The following is a 25,543-nucleotide window of genomic DNA, read 5'->3' as shown; positions in this document are numbered from 1 at the left end:
GAATCGACACCAGCTGTTAAATATTGACGACTAGGGTGACGTAAACGCAAGAGGCACCGACCGGCGCAAGTTCGTAAGAGTTCCCGGAGCCTCTGAATATGCGCTGAGGATGGCCACCGAGGAGGTTTTAGTGGGTAGAACTCCCACATAACCCGATTTCCCGAAAAAAGGGGTGACGTAAAAGCAGCGTGACACTTTGTCTCGGGAAATCAAAGAGTTATCACGGGATTTTCAAAACCTAAATCCACGCGGACGAAATTACGCGGATCAATCAAATCTTGGTATTTTTGAATGCAATTTAGTTACAACAGATTTTTCGTCGCATTAATATTTACAAGCTAGTCGATAGATAATATGCTTTAGTATTTTTCGCATTAGTATTCCTCATAGTGAAATTCAGTACCAGTTACATCACTAGTACATTTACATAAGCGCAACAGCTGCATATAGAGCAAGACGTAATAAGCCTCAAGGACTTCGCGGTAAGGATTACTTTTCATTGCGTAAGTAGGTACTTTATACAAGTTTATTGACTTTGAGATCCGATTCGCAACAGCTCGCAGCGCAGAAACTACTTCCGCGATTAGAACGAGTTATAGAAGTATTGAGACACGTGAAGAACTTTGTCTCTTTACGTTTTTAGGGTTCCGTACCAACTGGGCCTTCGCTGTTCCGTCCGTCTATCTGTCAGCGGGCGATAACCCTAATAGGAAGTGAGCTGAAATTATCACAGAGTGTGTATTTCTATCGCCACTATAACAACAAATAATAAAAAATCAAGATGGCGAATTTTAAAATGGCCGCCGCCATGCAATTTTGAAATAAATAAAAAGTACATAGTGTTATTTATATGTGATCTTGTATGATGGTACGGAACTCATCCTGGGCGAGCCCGACTCGCACTTGACCGGTTTTTACTTCAGTCGGGCAGTGGGAAGGGAACATGTACAGCCTGCTGGGTGACTACATGTACCTACATATAGTCAAGCGTTTGTTGTTATCATAGACCGTAACCAGTCACGATCTTGTAGCTAGACGTCCAAATTTATTATGCCGGCAATATACGTATTGCTATATACTATAGAGGAGTTATATTATGTTATTATGAGTTATTATGTACATATTAAAAGTTTATAACTAAGGCATGTATAAAATAGTTTTTTTCCCCAGGGATTTTTCTCGCTTCATCGTTCCTTCATTCAGCTTCAAATACTCGACCTTACATTAGGTACGCTACGGATGCCAGCGCGGCGCCTCGCTTCGCTCGCCACCTCCCCTTCAAGACTACTCCGACTTGCAGGCTCGTTTATTTTAAGAAATTTTCAAGATCTAATAATAACTTTGCTATTCACTTTCAGGTTACCAAATAGGTCATGGTAAGCCTAGTAGTTTAGACAGACGTCCGCCTCCTGTTCGGGAGCCGGTCCGGGGTTCGATCCTGGGGCCACAACTCTAACTTTTCGGATTTAATTAAATATCACTTGTTTCAACAGTGAAGGAAAACATTGTTAGAAAACCTGTAGGCCTGAGAGTTTCCATATTGTTCTAAAAAGTGTCTGCTAATCCACACTTGATCTGAGAGAAGACCCGCGCTCAGTAGTGAGCCGACGATGGGATCATCATGAGGTTATGAAAACTTTATTGAGATCGTAACATTACATGATGCATCAATGCATCTTTGCTGTGATCAATCTTGTTTCTATGTATTTCTACACGTGCAAATTGCAACAGGTATCCCCTATAAAGTAAACCCGTTTCCCAACAAGTTATATGATTACGTGTTACTTCCATTTTCTTTATCTGACACATATTCCATCTGGTTATTATGATCGATTAACTCGTATTAACGTTTCAAATGACTATCCTTATTTAGAGGTTTCCCAGCTGTTTGCTATAACGTTATTATATGGAACGTTATTTTCCGAGAATTATATCGCTTTGAACAAAGAGTTAACATAAGTAATAGAGCAGTAATGTTCTGCAAGATTGAGTAATTTTGACTGGTGTATTAATTGTGTATGTGATGTATTCTTCTTCATCACTGAAGGTCAACCCTCCACCTCCCATGGCCCCACCAACCTCGCGGTTATATGGGCCAAAACGCGGAAGGGCGCTCGTTCACTGAAGGTCAGTAGTTATTTTTCTGATCTTGTAATTAGTGCACAAGTGCTTTTTGTCTTTCAGTAAATAAAAGGAAAAGGTGACTGACTAATCTGGGCAGGGCTCTTCTCAGATCTGGGCGCGTTTGGAACCTTCGTAGCTTTAGTTTTAAGTTTGCGTAATAATTATCACCACTATATCTTACAAATCCAACATCTGACTAGTAAAAAGAGTAATTTATTACTTATTTTGAAAACCCATTTGACTTGACTTGATTCGAAGAGAAAAGGCTTTGTTTGAAAATTGTTAGTCAACTAATTGTTTTAATTTATGGAATGCGAGTTTACTGTTTTCCTTTTACTTTGTCACCGGCAATTTCCGGAAAAATTCGTTGTTTGCATGATTCACTGGCTTGGCTATTATTATAATGTTTCTGGCCGAATTCTTTTACGTAGAATCAACTTTTGCTGTGCCCTGACGTTGAACGCCCTATGTTGAGTCGCCAAATGCATTTTTGCCGACATATTCATAATATCTCTATCTTCTTCTATAATATAAAAATGAATCACTAAAAATATTGTGTTGCTCATCAAATTACAAGTTTATCAATTCAATTCAATTCAATTCTCTTTATTGCGAATTTGGGTAAGTTTACAGATCTTAAAGGTATTATTAGTGTACGTCCTAATTCTACCTTGCGGCATGCAATGATACATTAATTTAAACTAAGTACATTAAAATTACATTAAAAATACATACACATTAAAATATTATTCACAGAAATGCAAATGCAAATGTTTAATAGGTATATTTACCTCTACATAAATTGGTCCTAAGACCCGTGTGCTATTAATAGGAAGGGGTCACCGGCCAAAGCCCAGAGGGGCGCATACGATATGCCACAGTTTTACGATATGGCTAAACTAAAACTATGTGCTAAACCATAATTTAAATTTATTATCACCGTCGTTGTTAGGGTTCCGTATCCGTACCCGAATGTGACACACACACTGCAGAGTGAACTAGAGTCGGGGAACTCTCGGTTTGATCCTGAATCGACAATATTTAAAACGAAAAGCTGACTAACTGATTGATCTATCAACGCACAGCTCAAACTACTGGACGGATCGGGCTGAAATTTGACATGCAGATAGCTATTTATGACGTAGACATCCGCTAAGAAAGGATATTTGAAAATTCATCCCCTAAGGGGGTAAAATAGGGGTTCTAAATTTGTGTAGTCCACGCGGACGAAACCGCGGGTGTAAGCTAGAAAACGAAAGTAAAATAGGCAGGTATCTCATTTCCTACGAAGGAAAACGCAAGAAAATCGCTATGTCTGGAGGGAAATTCTACGTGAGAAGCCGTTCAAGTGGGATATTAATAGATGATCTGCTATATTAGAGTAACTTTGTATGTTTTCAGTGAAAGACGGTACCTACATTTTCTTTTTGAGGTTTCCGGCTAAAGGTAATCGTATATGGTATATCACAGCAAAATACGGTGTACGGGAAGTAATCTATAGGTTTTCTTGACAGACACGACGGACAGACAGACAGACAAAGTGATCCTGTAAAGGTTCCTGTTTTCCTTTTGAGGTCCATCGCCGGCTCACTACAGAGCACGGGTCTCCTCTCAGGGTGAGATCTATATAGCACACTCTGACTTAGCTTAGACTTAAGACATAGTTAAAACGAGACAGAGCTATATCTCTCACATAAATCTGTCTCGTTTTAACTCAATCTTAAGTCTGAGCAAAGTCAAAGTGCGCTCTATAGATCTCAGCCTCAGAGTGAGAAGGGTTTTCGCCATAGTCTACCACGCTGGCCACATGCAGATTGGACTTTACACACCTTTGAGAACATTATGGAGAACTCTCAGGCATGCAGGTTTCCTCAAGATGTTTTCCTTCACCGTTAAAGCAAGTGATATTTAATTACTCAAAACGCACATAACTCCGAAAAGTTGGAGGTGCGTGCCCAGGATCGAACCCCCGACCTCCGATTAGAAGGCGGACGTCCTAACCACTAGGCTATCACAGCTTGCTTTTGAGGTACGGAACCAAAAAAAAACTTGGAAGTCCAAAGAGTGTGAATGAACTAAGCCAATTTTTTCGCAGACGTCCATTGACAGTACCAATGACCTTTAATCAACACGGCCTCAAAACGATGACAGATACAAATACGATATAAATTTTGTGTAATATATCGCCAAGCGATAATTTATATGAGTTTGTGACGTCATAATATAACGGTGTAAACGTGTGACAACGTGGTCACAACACAAAATCTGACAGGCTATGAAAGAACGGCTGATCCTTTCATTATATACGATCCTGCTGGTAATAGAGTTGAATAGGGCATACCTATGTCAGACGTGAGGAATCGACCTAAATTATTGTTGAGGAATTTTTTCTATATTGTACTAGCTGCCCCGGCGAACTTCGTACCGCCTAACAGTCGATTCAAATTTTTTAAATTTTTCTCTGCGTAAGAACCATCCCCGTACTTCAAGGAATATAATAAAAAAAGAATTAGCGAAATCGGTTCAGCTGCTCTCGACATTTGCGATCAGCAACACATTCAGCGATTCATTTTTCTATATTGTATGTACAACATTTTAGGGTTACGTACCAAAGTGACAAAAAGCACCCTTGGTATATGCGTCTGTCACATCTACGAATTTCAGTAATTACATCTGCTATCGACTTGTGGAATAGTTTTAAGTTAATAGAGATAACTACTTATGTGCCCTGCTCATTGCCACTTCAGCTTCGCAACCCGTTTATTCGAACTACTTATGTACCCTGCCTATTGGCACTTCAGCTTCGCAACCCGTTTATTCGAACTACTTATGTGTCCTGCCTATTGCCACTTCAGCTTCGCAACCTGTTTATTCGAACTGCTTATGTGCCCTGCCTATTGCCACTTCAGCTTTGCAACCCGTTTAGCTATGTCGCTTATTCTAGTTCTCCTACGAATCTCCTCATATTGATTTGATCACGTAGAGAAACTCCAAGCACTCTCCATCGCTCGTTGACGGACTTTAAAAGAATAAAGTCGCAATTTGTTCGGACCCGTCTTGTACGTAGTAGGTACACAGACGTTGATAAATAGTTATTACAAGTTCTAGGAGGCAGGGGCCGTTGGCGTCCGTCCTATATCCACAGTAGAAGGCAAACCAAATAAGGAAGCAAAGTAAAACATCCCTCAATATTTTGTTCCCAACAAGCCGTAACTCGTAAGCGTAACTGCACGTGCCACAGTAACTAAGTTAAATTTAATATTCAGGAAATAAAGTATCTACCAAATCTGCGGCCCAGGTGGGAGCGAGTGCGTCCTGCGGGGCGGCCAGCGGCGTGTAGAACAACACTTAATATTTACAGTTCTTGCAATTCACGAAGATTAGTGAACTTTACTTGTGGTAATGTCGTTTACATGGTCATTGCGTAAGTTTGCGTGCTTGTCGGACCAATCAGTCGCGAGCAATCGCTGTCGCAAACGCACACATTTAGTGTACCTTACGTATACCGATACGACTTAAACACAAGCATGAGGCCTTCGTGAAATGCAAGAACTATACAAGAATTTGGAAGAAAGACGCACGGACGCGTCCTAATCGAGAATGGGTGCCGAGCGGCTTGGAGTTGGAGAGTATGGAATCGCGCCCGCTGCCCGCCCCGCAGGACGCAACCGCTCCCAGTTGGGCCGCAGACTTAAAGTTCGCAACAACATTGAAAAGTTAGTACGTATAGGTTAGGTATAGCTATAATTCTGTTTGCAATATCGTTTAGGATTCTGGGACGTTGGATTTATTTAACGTTCAAGATTTCAGATACGTTTTCCTGTTGCATTAGGTATATCAGAGCTCATACAATTTTGAAGCATGAAAAGCTTGCAACATGCAACTGAAATGTACAGAGAAAACTACAATGTTGCTAATCCATTCATTTTGGCATTTTGCGTTTTTACCTATAAAATGAGTCTATATATCTACTCATGTAGCTACAGATGTACTCATGTGCCTTTGACTCTTAAAACGAGACCCCCTGCAATTTTTTTTCTATAATTTCACTTTTTTGTATAATAATGATACAAATTGATAAAGTAAGGACATGGATAGTCACACATACATAGGCTGCTTTTCATTCCAAGAAATCAAAGAGTTCCCATTAGATTTAAAAAATCTAAAACCACGCGGACGAAGTCCCGAACGTCATCTAAATAAATAATCATCACCACCTGGGTATAAAAATAATTTACATAGGTATTATTATAGTTTTCATTCCTATCCCTCGGTAAAGGTATGGTTTAAGAGTTTAAAGTTACTCATTTAAATTTAATTGCAAAAACCATTACGAGAGTCAACTTCGAGAATTTCGCCACAACACGGGAAAAGTTTGGCTAAAGGTTTGCTCCAACGTTCTTTGTTACGTATTTTTAATTCATTTTTTAATTGGGTAAATGCAGTACCATTTGTCTTAGTAGACAGAATTGGGCCGAAATATCTTGGCTGAATCTTACAACTAGCTTATAGTTGCTCCAGTTAAAGTTTTTAGTTATAATAAAATTTATTGTGACACCTTTTTAGAGTTCCGTACCTCAAAAGGAAAACGGAACCCTTATAGGATCACTTTGTTGTCTGTCTGTCTGTCATGTCTGTCAAGAAACCTACAGGGTAGGTACTTCCCGCTGACCTAGAATCATGAAATAATCCCTAAACTAAACTAAATTGACAGTTCTTAAATTATTGATATCCCTTTCACAATGCTCCCTGCGGAAAAGGATAGCACTAGATTTAGATTGTCAATCATTTTAGTTAAGAGATTGTGTACAACAGAACTAGCTACATTTTTTGCTGTAACTTTTAGGAACCATAATATTATTTTCACTCCATCAAACTGCATGTTTTACTTACAGATATCAAGAGATGTAATATCCAGAAATTTCAGAAGAGTATTTACCTGAAAAAAAAGAGCAAAATAATTAACCTCTATCGTTTAGTCAAAGATAAACACGAGTAAGTATATAAATGTAAACAAACTATAAAAATGTCACAGAGTAAAAAAATAGAAAAGCTATTTCGTAACGGTCAACCAGCTGCCCGCACTCAATGTTTATTTTACAAATCTTCGAAAGAACTCTGAAAATATAAGAGCGGTAAAATTCTTTTTTTAAAGCTAGCGTGCACCACGCGACGGTGCGGCGAGTTGCGGTGCGTTTTAACATCCGTAATTCCTCAGTGCGCGCGCTTCTATGTAGTCCTATAGCTCACAGATTTTGCGGTAAAAAAACGTACGAAAATTTACCGTGGTGCGCGCTAGCTCTTAATCTAAGTCAGATTGCGTGCTGCACCAAAGCTTAGTTTATATTATTTAGAAACATTAAATATTAATTGTATAGCTCACTATAAGTTTAGGAGGAAGCCGTGGCGTGCATTACAATGCAGTTTTTTTTTTTTTTTTTTTTTAATTCAGATACAAGTTAGCCCTTGACTGCAATCTCACCTGATGGTAAGTGATGATGGTAAGTTTATAACTTTTTCAAACGTTCATAGATATTATGAGGTCAATAAAACCGAACAAAGACAAATATATATCAATCAGAATTTCAAATAAAAACAGCAATATAAAACTAAAATGTCACAGAGTAAAAAATAGAGAAGTAATTTCGTAGTAGGTATCGTACAACCCGCACTCCACGTTTACTTTACAAGTCCTCGAAAGAACTCGGAATAGGCCGGAATTTTCAAACTAGAAATACAAGAGCAGTCGAATTCTTTTTTTTTTATTCTGGAACCATTTTACTCCTATTTTTAAACGGTTAACTTTTACGAATATTAAATAAATATTTGGCCAAGCTGAATTTACAGACTTAGAAATTCGGAAAAAATATTTTGATGTACGAAAACTTTCAATATTTAAAATAAATGACCAAATCTATGCCTTGCTGAATGCCTTAATGAAAAAGATTCATTAAAATTTTGTGTTAACTTTTAAGTTTTAATACATTTAGAAGAGCCAATTTAGATGCGTGAACTACAAAAGTGTCAACACAGTCTAATAAATTAACGGCTGAATTAATCCGGTGTTTGACAACTAGTCAAATCAGTATCTTTTTATAAAAAACACGCACTTAGTTTGCGAGCATCTATGAAATACTGGCATGTGACGTCACAATGATTTGACGTGTTTTTTTAGTTTAACCGATAATTTAAAAGGTTTTTACACTTATAAAACTAACAAAGTACCTACGTGGATTTGACGTATTTTGGAAGACCCTCTATTTAATAATAACTGGGAAATAATTTATTTTTGACAAATAGGGCAAATACCGTATTATTGGCTAGCTAAGTTGCTGTGTGTAAATGTAAGTAATAATAATATTATCTCATCGTATGGTCTAATTATAAATGTCAACTTGAAGTCTTATCTAATAAATACTACCTAACGCATACTTGTGTAGTAGCAATAACAAGAATAACGAGTCTTTAACACCAACGCATACGTTTCCAGCGATTCTTTTGTTTACACGTCGAACAGCTGAGAGCGACAAGTGGTTATCGATGCATACGGGCACCTCCCACGGAGGTTAAAATATATAGAGGAAATAGGGACTGATGGTCCACCCAGGTGGTAACATCATAAATTATTACCAGCTTATGCCCGCGACTTCATCCGCGTGGACATACCCCAAACCCTAAAATTTGACACCCTCAGGGATTGAATTTTAAAAAATCCTTTCTTAGCGGATGTCTACGTTATATAAAGCTATCTGCATGCCAAATATCAGCCCGATCTGTCCGGTAGTTTAGCTGTGCGTTGATAGATAAGTCACTCAGTCACCTTTTCTTTTTCTATAAATATTTAAGACTAGATGATGCCCGCGTGGATTTTCGTTTTTCAAAATCCCCCGGGAACTCTTTGATTTTCCGGGATAAAAGTAGCCTATATGTTAATCCAAAGTACAATATATAGCTCCATTTCAGCCAAATCCATCCTTTAGTTTTTTCGTGAAAGAGTAACAAACACACACATAGATACGCACAAACTTTCGTCTTTATAATATTAGTGTGAAGTGTGATAATTTAAACCCCAAAAAGGCAAACAGGTAGAGTGAAGTAGAGCCAAGCTTTTTTTATAACAAATTATACGCTTTGTATTTATTTGTTGAAATTGGTACTGAAAATAGTAAACGGATGAACCTGGGCTTTATTGACGGTCAAAATTGAGATAGCCGTAACGTGACTTTAACTGGCTGTCATGCAACTGGACTACGTTTTATGACAAATTGACAATCGATTTGAGTCAACACTGATAACAAATCGGGTTAGAAGTTAGCATAATTACCGAATTCATTCAGCTCTATCTTTCGATAGATAAATGATATAAAAACATCTTAGGTTGAATAAGAAAATAGAGCCTTTTTTATTATCAAGCTAACTTTGGTGGCTCAAACACTTGCCAAATGTCTGCTCAAATTATGACAATGAGAGTGTCCAGTTTCTTTTATCTTTCGAGAGAACTTTTCCCATTAGTTTTCCGTTTTATATTCAAAGTAGGTATCGATAAAGGACACTGTATAGTCGATGTCTAGGCAGAGTCTTGCAAAACACCCGAACAGTTGTCAAACCGGTCGCGGCTCAGCAAATAGGTCTTGGAGTCTTCCGCTTACGTTTCCATGCGGCCGGCGGCAGTTTATCTATTTTGTTACGTCGTCGTTACTATTTATTAGTCTAGGCAGGCTCGGCCATATTACCGAGGTGCTTACAAATTTTCTCGATTTTTGACGATCATTATTGTCGCTCGATATGCTGTGTTTTGGCGATAAATGAGATATGTTAGCTTCCTACAGATTTGATCGATTTTTTCGATCGTTACTGTCACATGTTGATCGATAATTATATCGAGTTTAAAGTCAACTATAGTAGATTAATTATTTATCCATTGACAAAAATGATACACAGTAGCGATCGACAAAAAAATGTGATTTCGATCGTCTATTTCCTATCCTACACATTTACGAAATTTCACCACACGTATCGACCACCAAAAATAGAGCTTTGTAGGCAACTTAAGTAACTTAAGTAACCCGTTCACTTAGCAGGTGTAGGTACAACTTAACTGGAATAACGACTGATAATACCGGCGATGATAATAAGGTTTGGTTGCCCCGAAAGTGTTTTTCCTTTTAACACACCTGTGCAGTGTCAGTGTCAATGAACGCGGAGAAGGGTATTGCCACCTAAAGTATTTTTTAACATATCTAAAACACTTTATGTAGTTTTTACTTTTTAACAAGCGGGCAAGGAACATTCGCGGACTAAAAACATAATTTTTAGGGTTACGTACCTCAAAAAAAAAAGGAACCCTTATAGGCTCACTTCGTTGTCTGTATGTCTTATCTAAACGTACGTAAGGGGAAAAATCCGAAAACCGTAAAATTGTGGGTACATCACAAAAAAAATTAAAATGTGTTCATAAACAAATAATTAGTATTTTCAACTTACAAACTAAGACTAATTTACCAAGTGGGATATCAAATGAAAAGGCTTTACCTATACATCTTAAAACAGATTTTTATTTATTTTTATGCACAGCAGTTTTTGATTTATCGTGTTGAAAAAATACGACTGTACTACGGAACCCTCGGCGCGCGAGTCTGACTCGCACTTGGTCGGTTTTTATTTAAGAGGATCAAAACTGTCAATTGGAAACCGATTTTTGTGATAAGAGAATGAAATACAAGACTCAGGACCTTAATGCAGTATTATAAGTTAAAATAATTCAAGGTTCTATGGTAAGGTGAATAACATTTGCAAAATTTAGAGACGTCCCGCCACCGCGTGACTTGATTTTTGAACCCCACCTCAGAATGTCTTTATTGAAGCTGGCTTCGACTTTGGGAACAAAAGATATGAAATTCAATGTTAATTCAATTCTTTATTTGCATAAATCTGTGTGTGATACACAAAATACACAAAAAATAATAACGAGTATCATCACAAATGACGTGAAAAATTTCAATAAGCGTAATAAATGCAAATCGTCTTGGAACATAACTTTTATAAATGTCTCAGTCATATTATTATACTAGCTCATTACCGCGACATCGTTCGCGTGGATATGGGTTCTTAAAAATCCCGTGGGAACTCTTTGATTTGCCAGGATAAAAAGTAACATACTGTGAATCCGGTGTAATCTATCTCCATTCTAAATTTCAGCCAAATCTGTCCAGTAGTTTTTGCGTGAAAGAGTAATAAACATACACACATATACACACATACAAACTTTCGCGATATTAGTGTGAAGTGTGATGTGATATATTATTATCATAAACTTAGGTAGTTCAGTGTTCACGTGTCCTAACAAGGAATTGGACCATCTGGTGACAATGCACTATTATTTATTCTGTGACACTACTTTTTGCATCACCATACCTAATAATAATCTGAATAAAAATTGTTAATGATCACATAGTAATTTAGATTGCATTAATTCTCAGCAGTAAGTGTAGCCTATGTAGGTGTATCATTTTGGCGATCGCAATAATTATAAACAGAACACATTGTTTAGTCTGTCTCACGGTTTATTTAATCGCACGTCAAACTGTACTGAGAAGTGAAGATCATCCATCCCATCCATCCATAGCCGGTTAAATACTGTTAGCACATAAACCAACTTTTGATTTTACCTAAGCTTATTTCGTGGTTTAACGACATAGTATTAAATTGTATAAAACGGGTACATACCACGATTAATTAGGCGATATCTTAAATCGCCTAGTAAATCGTGGTGTGTACCCGTTTTATACAATCAGTACCCTTATTATGAGTGCGAAAGTGTGTGTTTGTTGGTTTTTTGGTTTGTCCTTCAATCACGTCGCAACGGTGCAACGCGAACGGATTGACATGATTTATTGCATGGGTATAGATAAAGGCCTGAAGAGTGACATAGACTACTTTTTATCCCGGAACATTAAAGAATTCCCACGGGATTATTAAAAAACCTAATTCCACGCGGATGGTGCTATAAACCAACTTTGTTGGCTAAAATAAGCCTAAAATCTATACAATACAAATGATCATATATTTTTTACTATAATTGTAATTTATATGAATACTTCTTCCATAGTAATCTACATATTTTTCCAATAAAGAAATACAGAAAGAAAAATATATACTAACATACTTAATACTTTTAAAGTGTGAATACCCACCTACCACTGAAGTATTAGATACTTTCATATCACTTCATATTATAGAAGCAAAAATGTGTTTGTTTATTTGTTACTTTTGCGGCCTAACCACAAAACCTGGTTCTTTCATGATCTTGACAAAAGTAGCCGGCATCCCGGAGACGGAGAGACATAGGCTCCTTTTCATTCCGGAGAAATATTTCATTTAGAGGTTGGTTTATCTTTGTGTGGTTGTGGTCGGATGATTTAGGCTATAACCAAGTTCGTTCATCTGTTAGCATCATTACTCTGGTTTTTTTAATTACAGCAAAACGGTACTCGAAGTAAAACACTCAAATTTTTTCCACAGCCGAGATTTTTTAAGGCCTAATTATTATAACCGTATGACTTAACTGTACCGGCGATTCACGAATTACAGAATAATGTGTGAAGCGAAAAATACTGTTCCATTGTAAAGATTTTGAAAGTGGGTTAATATGACAGGGATTTTTTTTTGAAGAACGTATCATGTAAACTAAAGGTTTATTATTGCTTTTACAAACGGTTGAGAAATCCAAGGTGGCATTTTTGCAACACTTTATGATGATTATAAATAAATATACTTTTAAAAATACATTTTTATGATACCATAATATTATGAATTACAACTTTCATAAAGCCACAGAGTAAGGATACAGAGGTTCGACGAAGCCGTGACAGAGCAATCGTAGGAGCGACCCAAACTGGCCTATGTAAATTGTAAGGGCACTATGTTGAAGGATTCTAACTAGTAATGGTCGTCATTCACGACGAGATCAAAAGCGTCGGACTACTGTATTTCTCTTTATACTGTATTTCTCTTTATAGCTTTAAACGGTTACCGACCGGAATTTGAAAACGCTTATTAAATAAATAGGTAATTGACGTCAAACGATTTAAAAAAATACGTTCTAACTAAACAGGAATAAATAAGCGCTTGCTTTTCAAACAAGTGACCTTTTCATAACGGTTTAAAACTAAAATAATTTTATTGATTATGCGTTTATTTAAGTTTGTTAATGATTGAAAAATAAATAAATAAGCAATTCTAATTACTATCTAAATCAGCGTAAAAACTTGTTTCGAATACGGAAGGTGAGATAATTTCATTTTAATGGATTCGTTAATTTAAGTAATTAAACAATTAGATACCTAGACTACAAAGTAAACATTGTGAATGTACTTGACTTTGTATTTCTTTATCAGTTTACAATGTACCTACTTTAAAAAAAATTATGAACTTTCATATGACATAAAGCTTTGATTACAAGAGACCTATTCCACTCCGATTTCGGTATATCCTATCCAAAGATATCCCACCCTTAGATCAAAACTGTTTCAACTCAAAACACACTTTTCAGAACTTAAGAAAAGTTGCCTTGAACATAATATTCAGTTTGCTCCTTACAAATGATCAAGTCAAGGATCAGAAACTGAAGTCATATCAAAAGGCAAGATTTTTGAATTGAAATGGTTTTAATCTAGGTGTGCGATATAATGAAACTATAAACTTTCTGAATCTACAATACAAAAAAACGGGAGAAGGCTTGGCCTATGGAACCGTCACGCGTGAAGGCGACACGACACGCACTAAATAAAATCTATCTTTGTTAATGGAACCTGTTTGAAATCTGACCTGTGTAGTCCGAGCCTTCTACGGTATAATTAATGTTCTATGCCTTATTAGAATTTGGAAATAATAAAAATGCGGGTCAAAATGTGAAGGCTCTGTGAAGGTTACAGATTGTATGAATATCCTTGTCTAACTTTCATACAAGTATTGTGCAAAAATAAACATTTATAATCTCACTTATAATGGAACTATTTTATGTCAAGCCATTCCAACCCAAAATCAGGCTGAAATTTAAATATTATTAATAAACTATTTAGATGATTTTATTTTGATACTAGCTGATGCCCGCGACTTCGTCCGCGTGGATTTACATTTTTTTAAATCCTGCGACTCCTGAACTCTTTGATTTTCCGGGATAAAAACTAAGGGTAGCCTATGTGTTAATCCAGGTTATAATCTATCTCTATTCCGAATTTCATTCAAATCCGTTCAACCGTTTTGCGTCATTGAGTAACAAACATCCAAACATCCACACTTTCACATTTATAATATTATTAGGATATTAGGATTAGGATTTTCAAACAAATATTCAGAAAATGAGAGACAGAAATGAGAAACTCCTCGCTCTTTAAAGTTCATTAAAAAGGATACTTAATACAAACATGCCATGAATTTGCATTGTCTAATTAAAACTGAAACTTATTGAAAGGCCCATTTGCATAAGGACGTTTAAACTGATTTAGTTTTTTTTATTGCTGTAAATTTTTTGCAACCACATTAATTCTCTTCTCTTTCTCACGCTCACATATGTTATGCTCTTGCCAAAAAGCGTCAGCATTTCAATTTTTTTAGTGCAACGGGTGGACCGGATCTTTGAACTTTCGGATTTTCAGTCCGCCCCCCAAACCGTTCAGCTATTGAGGCTATATATATGTTTAACTCTCTTCGTGCAACTGGGCCTTAAACAATTAAACGAACCTATCTTAATTTTCAAGTTTAATGCTTCAAGAGCCAGAAGAAACTGTTTAGTATTTCTCATCACTAAACTTTGTGCTTATATGATTGTGTATAATCTGTATCTAAACTGCGATTTAATCTGTAAATTATATCTCCTTTCTCGCTCTCTCTTCACTGGAACTGAACTAAAATGGACGTGTTTTGAACATTTTAATTTATAAATCCTGGGTAATCCCAACGCTGAAGCGCCGTGAACCAGGAAACCAAGGCCGGTGAGTGTCCCTAAACCCACAAAAACTGAGGGCAATCTGAAACGCCTGCAATTCTAAACATAAATCAGAGTAAAAACATCACCTGAAACAAACAACGCAATTTCCGCAAAGCGCAAATGCGTATTGAATGCCCGTGTTAATGAACTCGAAACGAATATAGTTTAGCTTATCTCGACGCGTGCCACGAACGTTAGTGTAGGTATTTCTAGACTTGTAGACTATTGAAAATATTTGCTAAGACAATACAATAAAAACTGCAACCACGCAATTTGTGATTAAGTTGTATGACTGATATGCCTACGCTGTGGTAATTCTACTTGGGGGGTAAATTACACGATAGATTCTGGATAACTCAATTCTTTTGAAAATTCCTCCCAAAGCGTTTCATATTTTAATCCATAGGTACTAATATTAAAAATGCGAATGTAAGTCTCTCTGTGTTAGGTAGGTAAGTAGGTTCTTTTACCACAGCCTAACTGTTTGACTGATTTTGACAAAATTTTGTATTTGTATCCCGGAGATGAATATACTGCTACTTATTTTGTAAACCTAAATCCACGCGGACAAGGTCGCGGGCATTAACCAGTCTCTTTATCAAACCATCCAAATCGCTTGGCAGTGCAGTCAGTTGACAATGCCGCAGGTAGTGTTGCCAGGCGTCCGGATAAAGCCGGACATAGGTAGGTTTTTTGATTGCGTGTCCGGCTAAAATAAACAGTGTCCGGCTTGTCCGGCTTTTGTTAGGCTTTTTACATTTCGCAAACGAGAGTGGCCGAGCGCAGGCGGCAGTGCCGCCTGACAACAAGATTTATGACAATAATTTTATTATTGTCATAAAGCTTGATTTTACATACAATTTCGTCGTACCTATTAATACTAAGGGAAAAAATGTCCAAATGTCCGGCCAAACTGGCTGATCTGTCCGGCTATTAGATATGGCGACCTGGCAACCCAACCGCAGGCGATCCGTCGATTAAAGATAAAGCATATAAATAGGGATATTTATCTGAGACTCATGGAGTTTTCACGCCTTCTCATCACTCCAATCATAGTCCTTAATCCACCGACTGATCGCATGATAAGACACAAAATTAGTCTTTTATATTAATAAACGAGAGAAAAATATCAAAGTTTTACAAATTTCACGAGTAAACAAAATAAATATCGCCTCTTTACTTGCATTGAATACAGATGAAGATATTTTGTAGGAGCCGCGCAGAGAAAAATAACAATTTGTATGATAATGAATTCCAAACGTCCTTTCCATTTACTCTATGGATGGTGCATTTATTTTGAATTTCAAATCAAATAAATAAAGCATAATAAAGCATTCGTACAACTCCAGGGATGATAGTACCATGTTTCCAGTTCCATTATAATATTATAAACTAGGTTGCAGTTGCCCACGACTTCGTCCGCGTGGATTTAGGTTTTTAAAAATCTCGCGGAAACTCTTTTTGTTTCCGGGATAAAAGTAGCCTATTTCCCTCTCCAAGTCTTTAACTATAGGTAGGTATCCACGCAATAAATTGCCGGCTCGACGTATTTTGCGACGTTGCGAGTTGCCACGTGATTGAAGGACCAACCAACAAATAAACTTGTACCTGTGTCTTAGACAGACATAACTTGCATCTCGAGGACCGAAATAGGCACTATTTGTCCCGGAAAATCATTGGGTTCCCATGGGATTTTATGAAACACGCGGGCGAAGCCCCGTGCATCATTTATTAGATAAATAACTAGACGTGAAATTGAAATAGGTAGCTATTAATTGACCGATTACATTATTTACTTAGAATTAAGTAAATCACTAATTAATGAATTATTTATCTATACCAATGACCGCATTTCTAATTTGTTTTGTGATTAAGAAAGAACATTAGGTAGATTTCTATTTAATTCGAATTGCAATAGAGTACGGAGGTTGTTGTTATCTAAATATATAAAAGAAAAAGATGAAATAGGGGCGACTTCGGCCGCGCGGACGAAGTCGCGAGCATAAGCTACTATAAAATAAAATAAAAAAATATATACAAGATTATACGCAAACGTATTCCTTGTAGGCTTGTAGATAAGCATAGTTACAAGCATATGAACTGAAGCCCTCAGATCTCAGCAGAGAGCTCTCATGTCATTCACCCTCATTATCAAAGGATCCTGAGTAGAAAGGGGTGAACGTAATTTTTTTACGCGACTTTAACACACTAGCAACATATCCGTCAATAAAAAACCAGCCAAGTGCGAGTCAGGCTCGCGCGCTGAGGGTTCCGTACTACAATCGTATTTTATCAACATTTTGCACGATAATTCAAAAACTATGATGCATAAAAATAAATAAAAATCTGTTTTAGAATGCACAGGTAAAGACTTTTCATATGATACCCCACTTGATATAGTTATCGTACTTCGAAAATTGAAAATACTAATTATTAGTTCATGACCACATTTTACTTTTTTTGTGTGATGTAACCACAAACTCAGGGTTTTCAGATTTTTCCCCGAATGTCAGCTATAAGACCTACCTCCCTGTCAAATTTCATGATTCTAGGTCAACGGGAAGTACCCTGTAGGTTTCTTGATAGACAGACAGACAGACAGACAGACAGACAGACAGACATACAGACACACAGACAGACAGACAGACAGACAGACAGACACACAGACAGACAGAGAGACAGACAGACAGACAGACAGACAGACAGACAGACAGACAGACAGACAGACAGACAGACAGACAGACAGACAGACAGACAGACAGACAGACAGACAGACAGGCAGACAGACAGACACGCAGACAGACAGACAGACAGACAGACACAGACAGACAGACAGACAGACAGGCAGACAGACAGACAGACAGACAGACAGACAGACAGACAGACAGACAGGCAGACAGACAGACAGACAGACAACAAAGTGATCCTATAAGGGTTCCGTTTTTCCTTTTGAGGTAAGTACGGAACCCTAAAAATTGCTACGGGATCTATGCACTCGTTTCTGCGATAGAGATGTCTGTCTGCATGTCAATGCCCGATGGGACAGGCGTGTTTTAAGAGGAAACCTCGTTCCAGTAAGCGTAGGACAACCTCCAGCTCACTGAACTGCCGACTTGAAGAAAACGTGGAAGCCGATGGATGAGGAAGGCGGAGGACTGTGTTTGGTGGCGCGCTCTTGAAAAGGCCTGTGTCCAGCAGTGGACATACAAGCTGATGGATTGGATTGGATTATGCACTCGATTTTATAATCAGCATCAACCCATCGCCGGCTCACTACTGAGTACGGGTTTCCTTTCAGAATGCGCCCAGGTCTGAGAAGAGCCCAGAACAAACTCAGCAATTGCTGATTAAAATTCACATAACTCCAAAAAGTTCTTAGGGTAGAACCCCCGATCCACCGAACAAGAGGCAAACGACGTCTAAACCACTATACCGCTCCATTTGACATTGATATACTGAAATTCGAATTTCGTAGAAACACCTCAAAACTTTCCCTACAAGAGAAACAAAATGTCGCGAAGGTGAACGTAACTTATCGAGCCGAGATATCGATTCATCGCATCGGTCGTGTTCTCGGGTCAACGTAACGAGCTAATTGACTACTTTAACGCTCGATAAGTCTATAGACCTATAGAGACTACGTTATTTACTAAAGCTAGTTGAAAGACGTTGATCGTGGTCGTTGATAATCAGAGACATATTCAAGCTTGATAGAAATAGAAATGGAAAGGTTTTTATTCAAACTAACTTTGAAGTATTTTGGATCGTCAAATGCTTCTAATAAATTTAACCCAACAAAATCATGGGCGGCGGTAAGCACTTGACATCTGCTGCGCGATTCTCTGATTGGTTAACGCCCGCTCACTATTGGCTACAATGGATTGTTGCAACAAGAATCGCACAAATTCAACCAATCAGAACAATTGAGATTGTAATAATGATTGATGCAGGTTTTAAACAATCGCCCTACAGGTGGGTTTGCTTGTTTGCTCGCTATAGCTATTAAAAAAAAACTTAAGTACCACTTCCCTGGTTCGGAATCCCTTTCCTACCGAGAAGAGTGAGCAAGAAATTTGACGGTTGCTCTTTTCAAAGATTCTTTACAATAACATTTGCTGCTGCGATTGAGCTGCGAGTTAAATCCATGCTCTTTTATCATTTCATAATCTTATAGTGTGTTATATTATATTTTCGTCGATCGCGATCGAACCCGGTAGTGTAGTTTTTCTTTTTCAGTATTGCAAGAAATAGGTAGTAGGTACCTATGTAGGTACATTGTGAAAACAAAGAATATTCAAAAGAGGAAGCGTTGCTCAATGCGAGTATATCTTTTTATCTACCTACTCATATTTTAATGGCCGATAAGGAAGCAAGATAAGTTATTTATCACTATCTTCTCTTTACGTAAAATGCATTGACAAAATATCTACCTAAACTGTGACACAAAAAGTCTTTTTTTTAAAGACTGAAATCAGTCAGTCAAACACCGTCCGTAGCATTATTGTCGACTGTCGTACTTACTCCTAGCACAAGCTTTACACTTAGTTGGAGGGGAAAGAGGAATGTCAATCACGATTAACATGGCTAATATCCTTTTTTTGTAAAATATAAGTAAACTGATAAAATAATAGACAGTTTTATTACGAGATATTTTTCTAATAAAACCCTAAAAGAATATAATGTCCATTACCGATTTCAAAACATTGCAACCAGAACGATGTAAAGATAAAGATAAAGATTAAATGATTACAGGTAAGTATACCTTTTTTTACAACGGTACCTACCTTCGATTCGGGTCAAGAACCCTCGAGTTGAAAATAAAAACTCGCCGCCTTATCAAGTATCGGCCTGGTTTCGGTTTTAATCATTTTACTTTTGCTTGTAAAACCTTAATCCGATTTGATGGATATTTTCGTATGACGAAAGAAGTGACGTTTTATAAATAAGGCTTAGAGCAATTGGGTTGAAACCTGGTTTCTCAAAACGCACCTAACCGCCTGTCCATGTGGATCTACAGGAAATACTAAAGATCACCTGGAATACCGGCGAAGTAAAACATCGAGAGAAAACCTACATAGGTACCTGAGAGTTCTCAAAGGTGTGTGAAATGTGCAAATCCGCACTTGAATTATGACCAAACCTTTCTCATTCTGAGAGGAGACATGTGCTCAGTTGTAAACCGGCGATGGGCTGATGATGATAATGATGATGATGATGACCTTTTTTTTTCCCGCTGGTAAAAATGGCATGCCGCACAAGGGCGGGTATGTGGGACTCACTCGCGGTTTTATGATGATGATGACCTGGAACAGCTTTACATTGAACACTAAGGTGCTGGAATCGGTCCACAAAGGAAGAGAACTCGTGTCCACCATCATACGGAGTAAGCTCGCTTTCTTTGAACATTTACAGAGAGGAGCCCAATTCTCATTCCCAAGATTAGTGTTGGAAAGAAGAATTGGACGCCAAGGGTCCGATGTAAGGGGGCGGACAGGGCTTGCTACCCGAAAACAAAAGAGGCGGCTTTAGAGCTAGCATGCAACACGGTGCGGTGAGTTGCGGTGCGTTTTAAAATCTGTGAATTTAAATGTATCAAAATCCGATGCGGATTAATTCCGCAGTGCGCGCGCTTCTATGTAGTTCTATAGTTCACAGATTTTGCGGAGAAAAACGTACGGAAATTAACCGTGGTGCGCGCTAGCTCTTACTGCCGTACTCAGACTCGCTAATCGTTACTTAAGATGGAGTTAAAACGAGACAGATTTATGTATAGCTCTGTCTCGTTTTAACTAAACTTAAGTGACGATTAAGCGACTCTGAGTACGGCAGTTAATTAGAGAACCAATCTTCTCGTATGATGAAAGCGAAACTGCGTTTCGAAGATGGCGCGCGATGATGATGAAAGCACATTGTGACAAGGTCAAATTCTAACAATGCGTATTTTCTAAAGTATTACAAAGTAAACTGATCTTTGATTCCACAACGTAATGTAAACTAATTGAAACAAATTGAACGCGTGCGACGAATTGCGCATTTTTATCAATCTGAGCCACAAGTCACAACGCACCATGTAACAAATTTTGCCGAGCCTATTGCGTTGGTCGTAAAGTCTTTTCGCTTCAAAGGAGCCTCAGGGTGAAATCTATAGAGCGCACTCTGACTTTGCTTAGACTTAAGACAGAGTTAAAACAAAACAGAGCTATATCTCTCACATAAATCTGTCTCATTTCAACTCAATCTTAAGTCTGAGCAAAGTCAAAGTACGCCCTATAGATCTCAGCCTCAGTCCCAACATTTCGTGTGGAGCCGGACGAACTGACATCTATTTGATTTTCAAGCTTGTCCAAGTCGAGGATTCCTTCTTACGCTCTTCTCCGAACGAACGCCTTATACCTGTAATTCTATTATTTATTGTTCTAGATCTCGATATCGATTTATCTCTCCATTATCTAAATATATAAAAGGAAAAGGTGACTGATTGACTGACTGACTGACTGACTGACTGATCTATCAACGCACAGCTCAAACTACTGGACGGATCGGGCTGAAATTTGGCATGCAGATAGCTATTATGACGTAGGCATCCGCTAAGAAAGGATTTTTGAAAATTCAACCCCTAAGGGGGGGTTTGAAATTTGTGTAGTCCACGCGGACGAAGTCGCGAGCATAAGCTAGTCTATGCAATAAAATAACGCAGAGCAGTACTCTTTTGATAGAGACCACAGTGCAACATTTTTAAAAATTAACAACTTTAAAAATAAGACAAAATAATATAAGCAGACGCAGTCCGGTCCAATGCAAGTGAAGATTTGTAATTCCATTTCAAAGTCTGGACTGGCTACTGGAATTCCAAGCCCGCCGTTACAATAGAAGCATAAAGAGATTTGCTCCAGCTCCCGAGCGGTCGGACAGACGGCGTATTTCCGAGAACTGGGAACAAAAAGCAACATCCTCGGAGCCAGACGAATTGATATTGATGCTTGTTTTATTAAACCTTCATATTTTGACGATCTTTCTGGTGCATCAGTTTACAATTAGTATTTACTAACTAATGCCCGCGGCTTCGTCCGCGTGGAATTAGGTTTTTAAAAATCCCGTGGAAACTCTTTGATTTTCCGAGATAAAAAGTAGCCTATGTATGTCACTCTCCAGGTCTTTATCTATACCTATGCAAAAAATCACGTCAATCCGTTGCACCGTTATTGAATATAATATCTATTCTAAAGATCAAGCATTCCATCAAAATAGTGGAATAAACACGGAATAAAGAGATGTGCTTCTACTCCCGAGCGAACCGACAGGCCACGTATTTCCGACGACTAGAAAATATTAAAGCAACATTTCTCCCAGCAACAGAATAATAATTGAGATGGATGCTTGTTTTATTAAAGTTTGTCTATCTATCTAAACTCTCTCTAAGTATCTATTTTCAAATGAAACGCAACATTTTTACTATTAGATTTTTCATCCATTAAGAATTGATCATCCTCTAAAATTAGAATAGAAAAGCTTACTGATTGATCTAACACATAATAAATGCTATATTCAGAGAAATAATTAATAAAATAACTGTTTTTTTGGCTGTGTCATACCAATGAAAAGGTTCTGAGTCAGTCAAAATATTGTGGATACAAAAGTAACAGTAATGCCAAGGATTAACTAATAACAAAACTTGCAGAACTCTAGCAAAGTCGCACAAGAAATTGCGGAAGTTTTTAAATTCAGTGGAAAAACTTGTAGAAATTGACATTTACATGACAAGCTGACAGCTGACTTCTCCAACTTTTATTGGCTAATATTCTGTCAGTTCCCTGCTTGAAAGTTGAATCTAAATTTATAAAAGGAAAAGGTGCCTGACTGACTGATCAATCAACGCACAGCTCAAACTACTGGACAGATCGGGCTAAAATTTGGCATGCAGATAGCTATTATGACGTAAACATCCGCTAAGAAAGGAGGTGAAATAGGGGTTTGAAATTTGGGTAGTCCACGCGGACGAAGTCGCGAGCATAAGCAAGTATACAACAAAAAATAAAAGGCTTAAATGAAAAACGGGAAGACAGTAGGTTAAACAAATAATGAGAACTGTGTATTTAATAAAAATACTTCCGCTCAAAGTGATCTGAATGAAGAATATGATAATAAAGACCAAGGAGGATTTGAATAAACTTCAATTGGTAGAAAAGCCTTTTATTGCGAAGACGGTACAGTACAAAGAGAAACCGTTGAGTAACTAGGTAGGCATATTGTAGGTGACATCTTTTTGCTGCCGCACAACAACTTCTAATAATATCAATAGTTCAGCGGTATTAAAAAGGGACATTTATTTTTCACATTTTTCTTTGTGTTCGAAGGACTTACAGTACGCGGCAGAAAGTAATGTCTGACGTACATCAGCCATTAGAATGAAATCTGGGCTTTGTAGAGCGTTGTCTCTGTCACTCATACCTATATGACGTTCTGTCGGTCTCAACGACAGAGACAATGCTCTACAAATCTGATATCTCCTTCTAAAGTTCGATGTACATTACTTGCTGCTGCGTACTGTACAACGTTTGTAAGAAGATAGGCCGAGGAGGAAAAAACAGAAGGACAAAACCATTGATGTTGGAAAGCCAGCCCCTCTACAAAACGAAGTGTGACACACACACACAGTACCCGTAGTACAAGATTTTACGTCTCACCAAACCAAACCAAATTCGAGAGTCGAAATACTTCCGCGTTACAGTAAACTGGATCTTAAATGCCTTGTTTTAAAGCTCAAGTTTGTCTACACTTCTACAGCCAGCGCTCCAAGCGGAAACATTGCGAAATTAAAATCAGTGGCATTGAATATTTGACTTCAATTCAAGGCTGTTTAGGTCCATTTTACTGTAACGCGGAAGTATTTCGACTCTCGAATTTGGTTTCGTTTGGTGAGACGTAAAATCTTGTACTACGGGTACTGGAGGCTCCTGTTTAGCTGAGGTTTATCTTACATTGAGTGTTCTATATCTATATGAATGCTAGAGCTGTACTTATAAGCCATCAATGACGCTAAACAAACAAAGCAATAAGAAGATTTAAAAAAATACCACTCAAAAGGAATTGAATGCAGGATTAGAAAATAGGGATTTGAATAAACTGCAATTGGTAGAAAAGGCTTTTATTACGGAAACGGCACTTTACAAAGAGAAATCGTCGAGGCTTGGCATTGTTGTAGTCACACCTTTCTGCTGCCGCGCAACAATGGAACAGTGCAGCACGGTCGCCCAACTCCTCATTGCAATAACCGGTTTTGATGCTGGGGAAAATGTAGGTACGCGATGAATTTTATAGAAAGCAAAACCAAAATGGGACAGGGAGTAATTTTCAGTTGTTGCTATAAAATTTCAATTTTAGAAGCAAAGACCAAAACGATTGTTTTTAGAGTTTCAAAAATTTCGAAGTCCTCGAAATTATTTTCCTACAATATTTACCTTATTATAGTTTTTACTTGACCTTTATTAATTAATCCAGTTTCATTTAAGAAACGAAAAAATTGAGAAAACCACGAACATGAAATGGTTGTAAGAACGCCAACATTAAAATAATTTGCATTGGAAATTTTATTATTTTGATCATGTTATAAAGAAATTCACTGAAGTTAAAATGTTCGCGTGTCAAAAGCTAATTCGCAAAGCGCACGTCTCAAAACAGGATCCAGGAGCATATGGTCCAGTTTCTTTTATATATCTTACGTTTGTCAAGGATGTTTTTGTTCGCATTTTAAACAAAGCTTCGGGCTTGAGTCATTAGTGTTACGCAGTTGGCACAACTTAACTCCGCAGGCAATTTCGCAGAATCAGAACGTCTAAAAAATTCTACGTTAATAATAAAACTAAAGACTCAGGTGCGCGCACAAAAGATGCACATTTAGATAATTCAATCTTTATTCGCATTGGTCGCTAGCTATGGGCCTCATAAGAAAGCCCAGAGTCACTCAGCGGGCAATGGAGAGAACTATATGCTTGGAGTTTCTCGACGTGATCAAATCAGAAGATGAGGAGATCCGCAGGAGAACTAGACTAACCGACATAGCTCAACGGGTTGCGGCAATGCGCAGAAGTGGCAATGGGCAGGGCACATAGAAAAACCGATAGACATTGAGGTTCCCTAGGTGCTGGAATGGTGGACCTCGCACCTGAAGGCGCAGCGTTGGAATACCACCCCACTAGTGGATAGACGGCATCAGACGAGTTGCAGGAAGCCGCTGGATTCAGGCGGCGCAAGACCGTGGCGTGTGGAAGACCTATGTCCAGCAGTGGACGTCTATTGTTTGATGATGATGGTGATGATGAACATTATTCGCAGTGACTTTGCTGGTTGTGTGACTTTATTGAATAAAAACCTCATCTAAAAATTATCAACTAAAAAGTCCCAAACTAAAATATAACCTTGGTATATTTGAAC

The 25,543-nt window shown here is 37.9% G+C and overlaps 1 protein-coding gene across 10 annotated transcripts in view; it reads right to left on the bottom strand.

Annotated features, from left to right (window-relative positions):
• The window catches only part of Ypel (Yippee-like), a 129,710-nt gene that overhangs the window by 20,722 nt on the left and 83,445 nt on the right, over positions 1-25,543 (bottom strand). The window contains exon 2 of one of the 10 annotated variants that reach the window (XM_069503667.1): positions 7,018-7,063. The exons of the other annotated variants lie outside the window; for them this stretch is intronic. Within the exon in view, the coding sequence (XP_069359768.1) occupies positions 7,018-7,063 (46 nt within the window). The remainder of the gene's footprint in view (positions 1-7,017; positions 7,064-25,543) is intronic. 10 annotated transcript variants of the gene reach the window in all.

This window comes from Maniola hyperantus, chromosome 15 (assembly GCF_902806685.2).
Source record: "Maniola hyperantus chromosome 15, iAphHyp1.2, whole genome shotgun sequence".
NCBI classification, from domain to species: domain Eukaryota; kingdom Metazoa; phylum Arthropoda; class Insecta; order Lepidoptera; family Nymphalidae; genus Maniola; species Maniola hyperantus.
The sequence above is the reverse complement of the archived record's forward strand: the minus strand, read 5'-3'. Positions and strand labels throughout refer to the sequence as shown.